We start from the raw sequence: 16,142 nt of genomic DNA on the forward strand, positions 1-16,142 counted from the left end.
ATAGGAAGTTCTTCCAGTCTAAGCGGCCTTCCTCCAATTTAAAAAAGCTAATCTGTTGTAGGATCCACCACTTAAAATGGAAAAAGATGTCAAACTTGGCTGAGCAGAGTGGTCAAATACATGTCCCTGTAATTAAAGATGTGCCCAAATGTTCCACCTATTGCCCAACTTCAAGCAGTTGTACAAGATTTTCTAGGATGTGTAACCAGAAACTTCACACAATTCCATGAGAAAAAAACATATTAAAATAATTACATGAGGGTTCCATCTGCCTTGGATACATAAAATGTCCCTTAGAGGACTTTAAAACAGTAACTTCAAAATGTAATGATATAAAGGTTATCTAGATATTTTAAATGTTTTAAATTATAATAATATGAGCATAATCCCCAAAACTCATGGCCATGCTCAGCTGAGCCCCAATAATTATGCAACATATCTCTCAAATAATCATGGGGCACCATCCGTTTCAGTTGCTCTGGCTTTAGTCAATAAAAGCAAGCTAATTTGCATTAGCCGTAGAGCTGGATTTCAACCCAGGGGGATTGCGTCTCTCAGAATTACAAATGACAGATGAAACTCAAGCTCATAATCTGAGTTTATTTTTCCCCTAGAGTCTTTAGCATGCTACATTAACCTGACAATGTTCAATCATCTGTTCATGTTTCACAAGACAGTCTCATGCAACTCACAGCTTGTAATTGACTTTACACTGACATTATACATGTTTCCATCTAGCTGTGTGAAAAGAATAGCTTTTAAGGTGTCTCAAAAAAGTGTCCAAGCTTAAACAGCACATGAGCAGTTCACTCTATTCAGTCCCTTCTGGAGCTCTTGGTTTTAACACCAGGATGATCATTGTCATAAAGTCAACAAAGTCCCTGTTTAGTCCATTTGCCACAGAAATATTTGCTTTTTAAACATTTCATATATCCTGAGGAGTCCTCTCTTTGAACACTGCATTCAAGTACAATACCTTTTAACATTCCCAGTTGTCTAAAAAGGCAAGGCTTTTGCTCCATTTTAATTCTTCCAAAGTTCTATGTTCCTTACAACTATGCTTAAAATGAATCTCTTTTTTTCTTGTTTCCGTAATAAACATTCATCACGAAAGCCATGAAATAGTAGCTATTTGGCATTTCCCAGTGAAGTGCAAGAAATAAAATAAGTTAAGTCTTTATTGCTAAAGGATAGTAACAAGCAGAGTCACTTTTTATATAGCTACAAGGGCATGATTCCTTCCTCTTGATGCCCAGCAGTTCCACTGCATCGCAAAATATGTCAGATAATCATTCTAGGAAGATGTGTTTAGTATTCTAGAGTCTGAGGAGTCAGATCTTTCATCATAGTCGTCTTCTGTATAAATTGGTTGTTTTGACACAATTGGACATCCATCATCAGGGATTGAGATCCTGGGATCTTCTGCTGGGCGTGGAGGAAGGACAGGAGAACTTCGGAAGACACTGGTAGAACTACTTGAAAAAGGGCTGACATACTGAGACCTCAGCTGATATTGCTGCTGCAGTGTCATAGTGTTCCACAATGTCACATCATTAGGCAGAAATGGACTGGACTGGTTTCTTGCCAAAGTATTCCTCAGCATCAGTGGATACCGGGGTGGTTGAGGAAATGGATGTTGTAAGGGAACAGCCAGTGGATTTGTGACAACATTACTAGTATCAGCAGAAAACCTCAAGGTATCTGGGACTCTAAAGGCAGACCCTACAGACCATTTTGAGGAAGAAATAGGGTAAGAACTCAGAGTGTGTTCAAAAAGGTGGCCGTTTGAAGGCAAAACTAGCCCTTCTGATTCAGCTGCAGTTCTGTCTCCGACAGCAACAGAAGACCGGCTAGACAGAAGGACCTCAACTGCACTCACCAGGTCACCCCCACAGCCTTTCAAGATTAATTCAAGCACAGTTGGTTTTTGGTTTGGGAAGATTTTTTTTAATACTTCGAGAGGGGGGCGGTTGGCTTTCAAGCCGAAAGGTAGAGAAACGGTCCCTGAGGGACCTTCAATCAGGAGGTGATTTTGTTCTGGCTGATACTTGGGGCTCTCAGGCCTGCTGTCACTGCTACCACTGTTTTTCTGGATGGCATAACCACCTTCATCCACAGAAACAATCTCAGGGCTCTCAGGAGTCAAACTGCCCTTGGCCTTTGCCACATCTGGGGAACTCCTTTGGTCTGCATCTTTGTCACTGTAATTCTCAGTGCTGTCTGCTCCACTGGTATCACCCAACCGTTCATCGGTCATATCTGTAAAACAGAGCATATTGGAGTTAACCTTTGCAATGAGCACAATAACACTTGTATTTTTCTTTTTAAATTTATCTTACTTTGTCTGTACACAATGAAGACCAAAACTGGCTAACAATATTCTCTGCTCCTTCATTTTATCCTTACAACAACTCTGTGAAATAGGTTAGGTTGAGAGTGTGTGACTGTCATACCTTGTGCACAAGAATGCCTGTTAACACAGTACATGCATTTATCTTTTAATTTACGCAGTTAAATACTTCACAGTATACCGTATATATGAAAGGCATTAAAGGGAGGTTTATTCCACATTATGGAAAGTGACAAACAAGCCATTCTTGCAACAGTCTTGCTTCTCTATTCCACAACAATGGCAGCAATTCTTCAAGTCTTTCTCAGATCTATTATTTTTAATGGAAATGCCAGAGACTGAACCTGGGACTTTCTAAAGGGCAAAGCATGTGCCTTGGAATTAAGAGCCAGAACTTTTGCATTATCTGCACTTCAAAGATTTAACACAGCAGTATACAAAGAGGCTGCATGAACTACACCAGGGTGATCACAGGTATAGAAACAAAACTAAGGAGCTGTGTCTGGCATTCCCCATACTTATTGTTGCAGATTACTACCCTGTACCACAGCAGTATCATTTTATGGAATCATGAAATATATTTAATTCTCAGATTTGTGGAGTATGGATATTTAAATATGGAGATGGAAGCCATGAACGTACATGTTACTTATGGCAGTGGCCAAGAAGAAGGAAATAGGAAATAGTGTGGGGAAGGGGATATAGGGGAAATGAGATGCCCTCAGCAGGAACTTGTGGGTTCCCCACCGTGCAGTTGGTCCTGACCTGACATCATGCAACGGGATAATAGTTTTTCCAGGTACAGGCTACCAGGAGGAAGGAAGTCTGAAAACAAGGGGGTAGCTAAAGGTAGGTTGGCTGGTGGGAAAGAGGAAATCATGGGGGACGGGCAGGGCTGCATTATGACTTTCATGGGCTCTAGGCACTTTTGAATTACATATAAGAAGCATTAACCTTAGCATATTTTTAGTGTGGGCTCCTTCCACGATATCAATATTAAAATTATAATATCAATATTAAAATTATTTTGATATAACTTTAAATACTTCAATGTTTTATTTTGTCTGTTTTAGGCAAAATTTAATAAATTTTGTGGGCCTCATTCTTTTTTGATGTGAGAAAAAAATAAAACATTTTCTTTTACTCTAAAAGTTCATTTTTAATTCTGATTTTGAAAGCAATTAAAACATTTTCATGGGGCCCTAAAAGTATTGTGAAACCTTAGCACTGTGCCTACTGAATAAGTCAGCCCCTTTAGGGTCTCCTGCTTGTCACCATATAATTCTGAAATTATCCCTGATAAATGCAGTAACTTTTTTAAAAATCACATAACTAGCATGACTGCAATTGCAGATCGTGATGCCAGAAGTCTTCCAGCAGATAGTTTCATTTTTCTCAGTTTTAAACCATCAATTACTGTTTTTTCAGACAGAAACATTTGTGGGATTAAATACTATTTTATTGACCATCAATTAGATTTTAATATTAGGCCACTTTGGGATCTAAAAATAAATCAGAGGCCAACTTGAGTCATACTGCTTGGGAAACCTACTTATTGTCCACTCAGGTTTCACACTGTCACATACTCTGTCTTAAACACTTAAAAATATCCTTGATTCTTTTCCTGACCTCTTTAACCTCAGCTATGGTTATGGTTCTTGCAGAAAAAAAAGAGTACGTATATAATTTATATGTACTCTATTCTTAACTTTCTTTTATTTGATTGCTTCACAAGCTGGTTAAAACACATATTTCCTTGATAAAATCACAGATAATAGAAAGCTGTTTTTTTTAAAGGAATTTTGTCTCAATTGTGGCTCACAGACATTTTTTTATTAGGCAAGCAATCCAGGCATATGTTGATGTATTTACAATAAGCTGTCAATAGCACCTCTTAAATAACCAAGGAGTTACAGCAAAGGAGTACCATAAACCTCAAAGTACACTTGTCTTATGGTTCAGATGTTCCATGCTATCGTAACATCAAAAATTATGTTGGTACATTAATGTTGTATTATTCATAAGCTGATAAAAGATACACTGCTTAAACTGTTTAAACATTTGTCATTTTGAAAACAAATGAAATATCCATTCATATCTATGAGAATGAATTTTGAATTTCACATAAGAAACATGTCTCTTCTGGGTCTGTTAAGCTGTACTTAAGATATTTCTTTTGTTTTGGTCTATTGTTTGTACTGTTGTTTGGTTTATACATCGTCCATGTTTACTTAATTGTGTGCAGCGTACTCTCTGACATAGCAGTAAGATATTGCATAATTGCATCTGGTATATAATTAGATCATTGTTAGCCTTGTATTTACATGACTCAAGTGACAGCTATTTGTTTTGTTTAATTTGTTTAATTCTTATAATACCATTTTCTGATGTACTTTTAAAAAATAATTTTAAAAATCTTGTGCTGCCAAAAAAAACACACCCATTAACCTTAGCACGTTTTCAGTGTGGTTTTAATGAAATACATACTGACAAAAACTTTTTGGAATTTTTGATGTTCCTAAAAATAGAGACCCAATTTTATCATATCATTCAATTAGGCAGATGGCTGGGGCTTCCCTTCTGATTAATACATTATTCACTTCAGAGCCCAAAGAAGGCTTATAATTATGTGACTCTGTATCAGAAGCTGTTTTTTTTTTAATGAGGTAGCCAAGCTTGAGAGTCCATTAGAATAAAATTCACAAAATTTGTAAAACAATAGCCTTTGTTAATGTTTATTTCTGAACACAGTCCTGGTACTGGTTGCTCGTTTGAAGTCTGGGACTGGGAGCAGAAGTACTTTGTGTCAGTCAAACCTGCCCTGCCCATCTTTATACATGATCTGGTGACATCTGGGGCAGGCTGCCTTTGAAAGGTCTAGGGAAATTCAGCTGGACCTCTCACTTGTTGACTGGAATGAATTGCTGTGGACACTTCATGCCTGTTTTAATCCATCTTGCTTCGATTCCAGATAGTTTCCAGACTGAATTCAAAGCACTTTAAACTTAACACTTTTGGTTCAGACTACCTTCTCTGACTTGAGGCAACCCATACACTCAAGTCATCTGGCGATCTCTGTGCCACTACTATTTATGGTTTGGTAAGCAGCTATGACAGGGACATCTTGATGATGGCACCAAGATGAAGGAATTCCCTGTATCATGAGGCTCAGCTGGTGCTATTGCTCCTGACTTTTAGCAAGATGTTAATTTAGATCAGTTTTTGAATAAGTTTAGCTGATGAAATAAAGTTATTACATTGGATCGTTGCCAATCCTCTAAGCTGTAGAGGCTTGTGAGCAAAAATTCTATTTTGTGCGTTACTGCATAAATTAGTTTGCTCTGGGGCCATTTTTTCCTGAGCTAAGACAAAAATATGTGAGTCAGAGGCTAAAAAACTGTGAGCTAGCTCACACTAACTCAGCTTAGAGGCAACACTGGTTGCTGCTGGGATTTTTTTTTTTTTCTGAAGCATTGTTGTATCTGTTTTCCAGTTATGGCATTTTCCATTTGTTTTTTAAATGTAGTTTGTAACTACATGTTTATTTTAGGCCTTTGGTTTTGTCATAATTTACTTGAGGTATTCCATCAAGAGTAATTTTAATATTTAATATTTTAAAATATTTTAATAAATAAAGTAATGTGACACCCCCCCCCAACTGTTCATAGTACACTACATAACTGTTCATATAACATGAAACTTTGTCTTAGGTTGCTTATTCAAAAATATTTGCAAAGGGAAGTAATGGATTTCTCAGACTGAATCTGTGATGTTAAACTCTAGTTACCATTTATCTGTGACGATTCCCCCACCCCACCCCCGTCTTAAGATAAAAACTGAGGAAGTACTTAAAGACTGGAGTAGGTCTTGTGAGAGTAATGAGTATCTGCTTTCATATACAGCATTGCTATCTGTACACTATACTGAAAGAAAGCTGTTTGTTTGTTTTTAATATCAAGTTGTATTGCAAATGCTCCTTATGTAAGCATTATCCTAACTTAAGTACATAGTTCTTCACTGAAAGGAGAGAGTGGTCCAAGCCTAACCTCATTTTAAAAACACACTGATGAAAATGTGTGTGGGGATGGGGGGTGGGGTGGGTGAGAGGCTTTTTATAATAAAGTCTTGCATTCTGAATTCCAAACAAGCCTTAAGTAAGCACTGTGTTCCTCTTCAGAAGAGTTCCACACTTCCTAAAAATTAACAAATGAAAGTAAAAGCATCTGACGTGATTGTCATATTTATTCTGTGAAATTTATTTTATTCATTTAAAACATTTTTAATCTGCTTTCCACCCAATATAGGATCCTCAAGGAAACTAACAATAAAAACAAGTCTGAAAACACATAACATCCTACAGATATAAAAACCCTTTTGTCTTGGCAAAATGGAGCTCTCCCATTGGTTGGGGGTGTGCTCCATCAACCTTTGGCCCATCATACCATCAATCAAGAGTACTCGTGTGCCATTGGTTGAGTCTGCTCTTCTCTCCAGCCCAAGTGGCTGTTGCTAGCCAGCAAAACTGGTTCTGTCAGATGGCTGAGGGCTCCTTCCTACCCTCAGAGAGAGAGAGATTTCCTAGAGATTGTGTGGTGGAGTTTGAGGAGGCCATAGGAGTTAGGGCTTCAGCAGGGTCTGCCAGACTCCGGTTCTTGCTGTGGAAGCTGACTAGGTGATTTCAGGCCAGTCACAGACTTTCAGCCTAACCTACCTTACAGGGTTGTTGTACACATCAAAGAGGGAGAGGAAAATGATGTAAGTTGCTTTGGTCCCCCCCCCCGGGGAGAAAGACTGTCCTTTTCCAAGGTAGAGGCTGCAGGGTGGGGGAGGCAATGGAAAGCTGAAGTCAGAGGGACAGATAAAGGAAAGTAGATAGGGTTGCCAACTCCAGGTTAGGAAATTCCTGGAGATTCAAGGGGTGGAGTCTGGAAAGGGTGGGGTTTGAGGAGGAGTGGGACTTCAGACAGGTACAATATCAAACACTCCATCCTCCAAACCAGCCATTTCTTCCTAGGGAACAACTGTTGCCAATCTCCAGGTGAGGACTGGAAATCACTCTGAATTACAACTGCTTTCCAGATGGCAGAATAAGCTCCTCTTGAGGTGGGGAGGGGAGCAAATACTTTAACTTGGGTGGGTGGGAAGAGAGCAAGGGTGGGGTGGCCCTCACCCAGACCCTCTTTCTAGATTCTGTTGTATTTTTCTTCACAACAGGCCTTGTTCCTAGTATGTTTATAAAACAAAAACAATTAAAACTAAATATTTGAATGGAAGGAAAGATCAGTGAGAATCAGTTAGGGAATGTCAAACAAAAACCAGAAAGTCTTTATCCACTGGCAGAAGGTTATTATAGAAGGGGGATGATGAAATCTCCTTGGGTAGGGAATTCCATAATTTTGGTGCCACAACCAAGAAAGCCCTTGTCTAGTTTCAAATGGTGGAAGCAACTAAAGTAGGACCTAAGAGTAGTGGCTGGGCATATTCATGTTCAATCTGCTGGCCCCAAGTCATATAGGACTTTACAGGTCTATAACAGTACAATGAATAGGGCCTGGAAGAAGAGCAGGAGCCAGTGTGGGTGGAATAAGGCTGGACTGAAATGTTTTGAACCCAGCTCTAAATCTTATTCATTCCCCAAAGTAGCATGGCATCTTTTTAAAGTAAGATAAACCACTGGAGTTCTCAATTTCTGTGATAATATACAGATCAAAACAAGAAACATGAGCCTCTGAAAGAGAAAATGGACCAACTGATTTCAATTCTCAACTACTGTTTTTAAGATGTGGACTTGGTAGTTTATTATTGGGCTTCTTATTGGGCTTCTGTTGTCAGTTTTACCTGTCTCTGCTCCAAAACTTTATTCTTCAGTGATGTTTCTCTGACCAGGGCCAGCCTGCCCATTAAGCAAATTAGGCATTTGCCTAGGATGGAGCCATTGCCAGTGTGCATTTGGCCCTCCCATCTATCCTGGTTCTCAAGTGATCTAAAGTGCCTGAGAGTGAAAGCAGTGCAATGCGCAAGCACAGGGGATCCAGCCAGACTGGCCAGCTCCTGCCCTTGTGTGCCCCAAAGGAATCACGCACACTGCCACCACCCTCACCACAGTGCTTTTGCCACCGCCACTCTCGCCATCCTCGCTGCATCGCTCTCGCCACCGCTGCTCTCACCTCTGTGCTCACTCACATGGAGTTGCTTTGGCAACAAGCAGCAGGCAGCCATGGTGAGAGGCGGAGGTGAGCGGCAGAGAGCAGGGAAGGCAGTGGGGAGTGGCAAGCCTGCCTGGGGCACCCTATGGCTGGTCCTGTCTCTGACAAGATGCTGACAGTGCAATCCTAAGCTTTTTTTCTCAAAAATGCTCCACTGAGTTCAATGAGGCTTACTTCCTAGCAAGTATAAATAATTGAAACCTGAATCTATCAAGGGGCACTTCTTCTGAATAAAGAAGAAGATACTGGATTTATACCCCACCCTACAGTATCCAAAGGAATCTCAGTGCAGCTTACAATTTCCCTTCCCACCTCCACAACAGACACTCTGTGAGGTAGGTGAAGCTGAGAGAGCTCTGACAGAAACTGCTTTTGAGAGGAACAGCTTTGTGAGAACTTGTGACTGACTCAAGGATACATAAACAGGAGGAGTGGGGAATCAAACCATGTTCTCCCAAATAAGAGTTCCCGCACTTAACCACTACACCAAACCATAAACACATGGTTTCACCCTAACAACAGCAACCCACATTCATTTGCTTGATATGTTCACACAGACCAACGTCTATCTGGTAAACAGTCTGTAGCCTTTATTGCCACTCAGAGTTAAAGTACTATCAGCTCTGGCCCATAGCCATGGTGGAGCATCCCATGGGCACTCCTCTGACTTTCCATTCATGCCACCAAGCCATAAGTAGCTGCCAGTGAATTATCTCTCTGGGAGCCCTTCAAGACCTCTCGCAGATGCAGTGAGGCACTGGGGTGGGCCACTGGAAATGCCTCACCAAATTCCAAAATCTGGCCAAAATCTACTAGTTGCCTGGGTCTTAGTTCAGATTAGAAGGTTCACACATTATGGAGCATTACAAAGTTGTAACCTTGCTGGATCCACAGCCTGAACAAAGCTGCCGGGGGGGGGGGGGGGGGGGCGGGATCCTGACTCTTTAATAGAGATTTAAAATGTGGAAATGGGCAACTGAAACTTGGCATGGAGCTATGTGACATCACCTGATAATTGCTGTGGCTCAAACTGTTATTAAAGGGACAGTTAGAGAGCCCAGTTTAAAAGCTGGCAAATCTAGAACATGATGGCTGACAGACAGACCTAATCCTTCATGTCTGATGTCTTGGGAAACTTAAGACAGCCAACCAGCCTGCTCTTCTCTTTGAGAAGCAGCAGCCTAGCCTGAGGAAAAGTTCTGGGGCACCTGATTGATTAAGATCTTTTCCCCCTCCCCTTAAGCAGAAAGTGCTGACTAGCTGGCAGGAAAGAATTTCTCATCAATGCTCTTTGATTGTATTTTGCAAACAAAATGCCTGTTGCCTGGTAACATTTCACTTGTGCCTGACCTTCTCCAAAAGTTATTGCTATCAGATTCGATTTACACTGTCCTCCTGTGATTACTGTAATCTTTTAAACCAAGAAGTTCATATATCAGTGAGGGAAAAAAGTGTGCAAGTCAATAGTGCTTCTATCCATCAGATTTATATGCTTCCTACCACTTGAAGAAGGGTTTTTGTTTCTGGTTTAACAAAAGGGGAGCTGCTTTTCAGGTCATTTTCCTACTAAGGCAGTTTGAAAACTCTAGAAGACTCCAGTCTTTAGCAGCAGCTATCCCAAAGCAACTGCAGCCCTTGTTTGGGATACTTGCTTACACATACACATGTGTGGATGCACACACAGAGAGGGTGTACAAATAAAGATGGTGACTCTCATGTGACAATTGAGGGCTGTGTCTGGAGGCCACAGAAGGCTGCATGCAGCACCAGTGAGCAGAGACAACACAACAAAGAGAGCAAAGTAGCTTCCAGGACTCAAGGAAGGAGGGAAATTGGCAAGAAACTGACAGCAGGATTATTGAACAAGCAATGGGTGTGATCCAGTTAAACACACTTAAATCCCATTGATTTCATTAGGAGAGAGTTAAACAAGTACTTAAATGTCTGCCACTGAAATAAGATTTAACTGTGCTGGATGCTGGCCAATGTGATTAAGGTGTTAGTCCCCATTAAGTCACTTAAGAAACAAAAGTTGCAAAAGGCTCTCCTAAAGTGTAGAGTAATAATTACTCATGAGAGCAGTTATACATCCCCCTTGAGTAAGATGCTGTACTTATAGTCCAGGGGTGGCCAACGGTAGCTCTCCAGATTTTTTCCCCCTACAACTCCCATCAGCCCCAGTCAGCATGGCCAATGGCTGGGGCTGATGGGACTTGTAGGCAAAAAACATCTGAAGAGCTACCGTTGGCCACCCCTGTATAATATAGTCCAATATGCAAGCTACTTAAGGAATGGAGCTTTGATTTAAGCAGATGCTTGTAACATTACTTCATACTAATTCTAATTCTTTGGGGATACAGTTTTCAAGATGTTGTTCAGCCTCAAGCATATTTACATACTTAAGTGATACCCATTATTCTTGATACAATGTCTACACTTTTGGTGAAAAAAAGTGTCAGACAAGTACAGCAAAAAGAATATGAGAGAAGCCAACCACCCATATATAGAATCATAGAGTTGTAAGGGACCTCCAGGTTCATCTAGTCCAACCCCCTGCACAATGCAGGAAACTCACAGGATTTTCATTGCTGTCAGATGGCCATCTAGCCTCTGTTTAAAAACTTCCAGGGAAGGAGAGCCCACCACCTCTGGAGGAAGCCTGTTCCACTGAGGAACCCTTCTAACTGTCAGGAAGTTCTTCCTAATGTTAAGCCGGAACCCACTGGTTCTGGTCCTACCTTCTGAGACCACAGAAAACAATTCTGCACCATCCTCTATATGACAGCCCTTCAAGTACTTGAAGATGGTGATCACATTTCACTCTCTCCCCTTTGAGCCTATAGAAATTATATTGGGAACCTGCTTCTGAGGATATAACAAAGGCTAGAATAGCGGTCATTTAAAAAACAATGTTTTTATTAAATTTAGAAAAAGTATATAAGCTATAAATAGTCTGAATGGTACTTTGTGTGTGTTAAACTGAGGAATAATATAATAAATATAAAAGAACTATAAATAATATAATATAATATAGTTAATATAAATAATAAAGAACTACTCAGCACATGTAAGAATTCTTCAGTGTAGTAATCAATTAAGTAAAAAATAAGAGGTGTTCAGGGTTTGTAATGAGTATTCCCTTCCTATTACGGAGAACAGAAGAGAACAGTTCATTGGCAGTTGCTCTCAGGATGCCTGCTCTTCATCTTTGGGACTAAGGCTGCAAGTCTTAAGCAATGTTATAAAAACATTTGATCTTAATGGAGTAACTTGTTTTCAAGCAAATATGCATAGAACTTCTACATATTTCTCCTTAAGCTTAGGGTGACATCCGTTTGTTGTAGTGATGCGCCTTAAGAGCGGGAATTGACTCAATGAAACCACACTTTGGTGCAGGATGAGTTAATTGCTCCTTTGCCTAAAGTCAGTGGGAAAAATCTCACCAGATGCAAAAACTTTGAGTTTTCAAAACAGGGAAAAAGGCAAAACCAAGAGACTTCGGCCCCGGGAGTCCTAAGCTCCAAAATGAGAATTATACTCAGTCTGCAATCAAATATAATGCAAACGTTAATAAACTCGGGAAAAGAGCCCTACTCGTTCAACTTTATCGGGTGGGCGCTATTTCCACCAGAGACTGTATTTCTCCGGAGACAACGGCAAAGTAAAGAGGAGCAGGGAAGACTAAGGTTGTGCGCCTCTTTGAGTTTCCATCGGGGAGAAAAGCGGGGTATAAATAAATAACCTCCTAAAGAGAAAGCGCTTTGGAAAGATCTGTCAGCTTCCAAGATGAAGGGATTCCGCCGGATATACTGGATGTTATAAAAGGGAAAGGATTAAAAAAATGCAGTCCAATAAACCAGCAGTTTCAAATTTTCCTTTGGTTTAGATTCACTGTTTAAATAAAGAGGGGGGGGGGGACTCTAGTAAAAGATCGACGACTAATTTATCTCTAAGAAGGAGGCGGGATGCAAACGCCCGGGAGCCCTCTGCTTCCTTCCTTCGGACCACTGCCCTCTTCCACCCAGCGGGACACTTTGAACCCGGCCCGTCTTTCGGAGGCCTGGATCCTACGGGGATCAAAACAGGTGGTTCGCATCGCACCAGCGCCTCCCTTAAGGCAAGCCGCGACAATTCTGCTTGGCAAAACCAGCGGGGACCCCTTGGGAGCCACGACGAGGGAATCAGCAGCATGCACACCGCCCCCCCCCACCCCCCCAGCCGGCCGCCTGAACCCGCGCCCGGCCCAACTTCTGCCCTTAGCAGCACTGCCGGGGGTGGGGGAGCTGCGGAAAGGCGAAGTCGCTCCGGACTGGCCTGCCAGGGCGCCGGTGGGAGTGGGGGGGGGCGGGGGGAGGTGGGCTGGGCGGGAAGTGTGGCGGGCGCTGTCCTGATGGGCCGCCGGGGTGGAGTTCGCCTGACCCAGCGCCGCTGCCGCCTTTCAAGAGCCCACCGTTTTGTCTTTCAGCGTAGACTTCGCCGCTGAAGGAAGTTCGGGGGCTTAAAGGGTTAGAGCTCGCTTCGGTTTCACCTTCCCATTAAAGTACCGGAAGAATCGCTCTTTGCCACCTGCTCCGACTGCCCTAAACTCCTCAAGTGCTCGGATTCAAATTCCTTGGAGGAAAAAACCACCGATTTCCACCCATTTTAGTAGCATTTCCCCCTCCCCCCAATTTATGCCCACTCCTATTATGCACATCTGCCAATGGGCACATTTACCTAGGAGCACATTCTATTGAACTCACGGCGTCTGAATTCCGAGAAAATACGGAAGCGATCACCACCTGCACTTAGATTTCCGCTTTAACCCCCCCCCCCTCCAAACTATCTGGGAACATATCAGTCTTTAAAAGCCACATTACAGTTCTAGTTAAGACACCAGGAGTGAGGCATTTCTCCCGGAACAATTCCTCCCTGGCTCTTTAAGAAGATTAGTAGTCTGTTTTCATAACGAGAAATTATAAAATGAATCGTGGATTCAAACTGGATTGTTATGGCATAACTAATCCATTTTTGAGTTTGCGCCGGGAAAACGACGATCATCGGAAGGTTTTAAATAAATGAACTTTTGACGAGCCTGTCTACAGGATGTGAGTGTAAAAAAGCTTGGTGTTCGTTTTCGGGGCCTCGTGTTTAGTTTTTTAAAAAGCAGCCTCCTCACGAAGTTTCCAAGGCCAGGCAGGCCTCAGGGCGAACACCCCTGCGCGCAAGAGCCCGCTGCTTCCGGCGTCTCGGCCTTTAAAAGATTCGCCATTCAAGAAATACTCCAGACGGTGCATAATAATGATCATTGGCAATTTGGCCAAAGCAAGAGGACTACTTGCGTGTAAAGCCAAAGGGGCAACACAAGCTGAAACCCAAGTACTGTCTTGCTCCTTGAAGTTGCCGATGTTGTCCAGAGTACTTATGTTGTTCCGGATTCGTTTTAAAAGCTGAATTGATTCCATTCACTACCTTCTTATCAGCTAAAAGCGAAACCGCCACCAAGCAAAACGTAGGGGGAAAAAACCCACTTTCCCTAAACCGAAGTAAAACTAATTGTACAGCAGCACTTTGAACACCCGATCCTTCAGTATTGCTAAAGCAGAGTGTTCCACTCGATGGTCCAGTCTCCCTTGTCAATCCGATACAAATGACCTCTGGTCTTTGCAGATTGCTAATCCGGCAGCCCAACCCCCCCTCCCCCCGAAAACAACATTTTCACAAACCTCCTCTGTTGATAAGAGAGAGGTAAACTGGGACAACGTCCCAAATGCAGGGGGATGCATCTCTCTCACTAACTCACAGTCCGGAGCACCGCAGAGCACCCGCAGGGTCCTGGAGGTTTCACTTTGGGGTCATCTGGCGGGACTGTCCATTTCGGTTGGTTATCTTTGACTGCTGCTTAGGTACCAAAGGATTCGCGGCTGAAACCCACGAGTCCCGTTACATCCACGACTTCGGCTCATAGGCTTCAGGTCATCGGCCCAATAAAAGACACGGAGGACTGGCGATTATATAGGGCTCGACAAAGGGAGCTATGCAGTGCATGTTCCCTCGGAAGGAACCAAATCCGGGGGGCTCAACTGAACCCCAATTAAGACAGCATTCCAGGGACACCGACAACAAATGTAGCCCATGTAGATAGATCCAGGTAGGCAGCCGTGAAGCAATAGAACAAAGCGGGGATCCAGTAGCGTCTTTAGTAAAACTTCGTTGGTCTTAAAGGTGCTACTGGACTCCTACTTTGTTCTAACTTGTAGCCCACCATGCGCCTTGTTAGCCTCCAGGGTGCCACGGGATACGGCTCGGATTCCCATTTGCTCCTTCAGACTAGCCCCACTGCCCACCTGGAATTACTCCGCAGTAAGCACAGGCCGAACCGGGTGGGTGTTGCGCGCTCCCTCCCTCTCGCGGCTCCCTGGTTCATACGCGTTTAGTTTTAAACAAGCAAACATGCCAGCGATGTTGTCTGAGCAACTTGTTAGAGTCTTGGGAACGCTAAAATGTTTTGAAATGTAAGATTCCCAAGGCTCTAACAAGTTGTTCAGGTATAAGATTTCAAAACGCTGGCGGAAGACTGCTCTTCGGAATCGGGCCAGGCAAATGGAGGAGGCACAACCCCCTTCTCCGTGCCCGGAGCTGTCCCTCCGCTGTGGGGGGGGGGGGGGGGGCGGGTGCTCCTATTGTCCAGGAGTGCGTCGCGGTGTCTTTGCGGAAGCCGGCGGGGGTGGGGGGGGAGGCAGCAGAAGAGCAGCGGCCGGAGCCAAGGCCAAGGGGCCGCCGCCGCCTCCGGCTCCGCCGAGGTCCGACAGGCGCTCGATTCAAGCGCAAAGGGCCGGCTGGGGCTGCGTGAAGAAAACACTCTGCCACCTGCAGGTGCCTTTTTCGGCCCAAAGCAGCCCCTCCTGCCCCGGGCGAGGCCGGCAGCTCTGAGCTTCGACATTCCCGCCGCCCTCAGGACCCGCTGCGGCCCTGATCCCTCGGACGCCCTGGTCCAGCCGTCCTGCCGGTGGGCTCCCTCCCTGCCTCCCCTCCGTCTCTGCCACGTGGCCTCCAGACGCCCCGGACAGCCCCCCCCCCCCCGAAGCCGCTTCTTTCTCTCCCTCCCAGCCCCCTTACCCCCAGCGGCTGGGCGCGCACCTACCTGCTTTCTGCAGCTGCGAGGCGGGCAGAACGGCCGGGGGCTGCTCGGCGGAAGCCCAGCGCAGGGCAGCTGCGGCCAGCTCCACAGGGGGCCGGAACGAGGCTGCTGGTCCCGGGGCGTCGGGCGGGCCGTGGTGGGCGGGCGGCGTGGCGGCGGCGGCCGGGGGCGCGGGGGCGGTGGGCAGGGCGCGGAGAGTGTCGGGCAGGAGGCTCTCCATGCTCTCGTTGGCTTGCTGGCGCCGGAGGGCCACCTGGGCGGCCATGACGCGCTGCCGCTCGATGATGAGGATGCACTTCTCGCAGGTGCAGTCCTTGAAACGGCAGTAGCGCTTGTGGCCCTTCAGCCACGACAGCACCCCGTGGTTCCGGCAGCGCGCGCACTTGGGCGTCCGCTGTAGGGGCGCCCGGGCCGGCTGGGCCACCGGACCCCCCATGTACAGGTAGGGCGAGCCGTAGCCGTTCAT

The 16,142-nt window shown here is 44.3% G+C and overlaps 1 protein-coding gene across 1 annotated transcript; it reads right to left on the reverse strand.

The window, feature by feature from the left end:
• Nucleotides 1-593: 593 nt before the first annotated feature.
• DMRT3 (doublesex and mab-3 related transcription factor 3) lies at nucleotides 594-16,142 on the reverse strand. Its single transcript, XM_060237413.1, has 2 exons — nucleotides 15,680-16,142; nucleotides 594-2,259 (listed from the first exon to the last, which is right to left on the reverse strand). Exons 1-2 carry the CDS (start codon nucleotides 16,140-16,142, stop codon nucleotides 1,295-1,297), a joined length of 1,428 nt encoding a protein of 475 aa, XP_060093396.1. The 3' UTR covers nucleotides 594-1,294.

Source organism: Heteronotia binoei, chromosome 4, assembly GCF_032191835.1.
Source record: "Heteronotia binoei isolate CCM8104 ecotype False Entrance Well chromosome 4, APGP_CSIRO_Hbin_v1, whole genome shotgun sequence".
Classification (NCBI taxonomy): domain Eukaryota; kingdom Metazoa; phylum Chordata; class Lepidosauria; order Squamata; family Gekkonidae; genus Heteronotia; species Heteronotia binoei.

Excerpts from the sequence above, each read along its gene's own strand:
- DMRT3 (XM_060237413.1), bottom strand. The coding sequence starts at position 16,142 with ATGAACGGCTACGGCTCGCCCTACCTGTACATGGGGGGTCCGGTGGCC. Across the intron at positions 2,260-15,679 it reads CTCGCAGCTGCAGAAAGCAG|ATATGACCGATGAACGGTTG; the intron begins GTAGGTGCGCGC and ends TCTGTTTTACAG.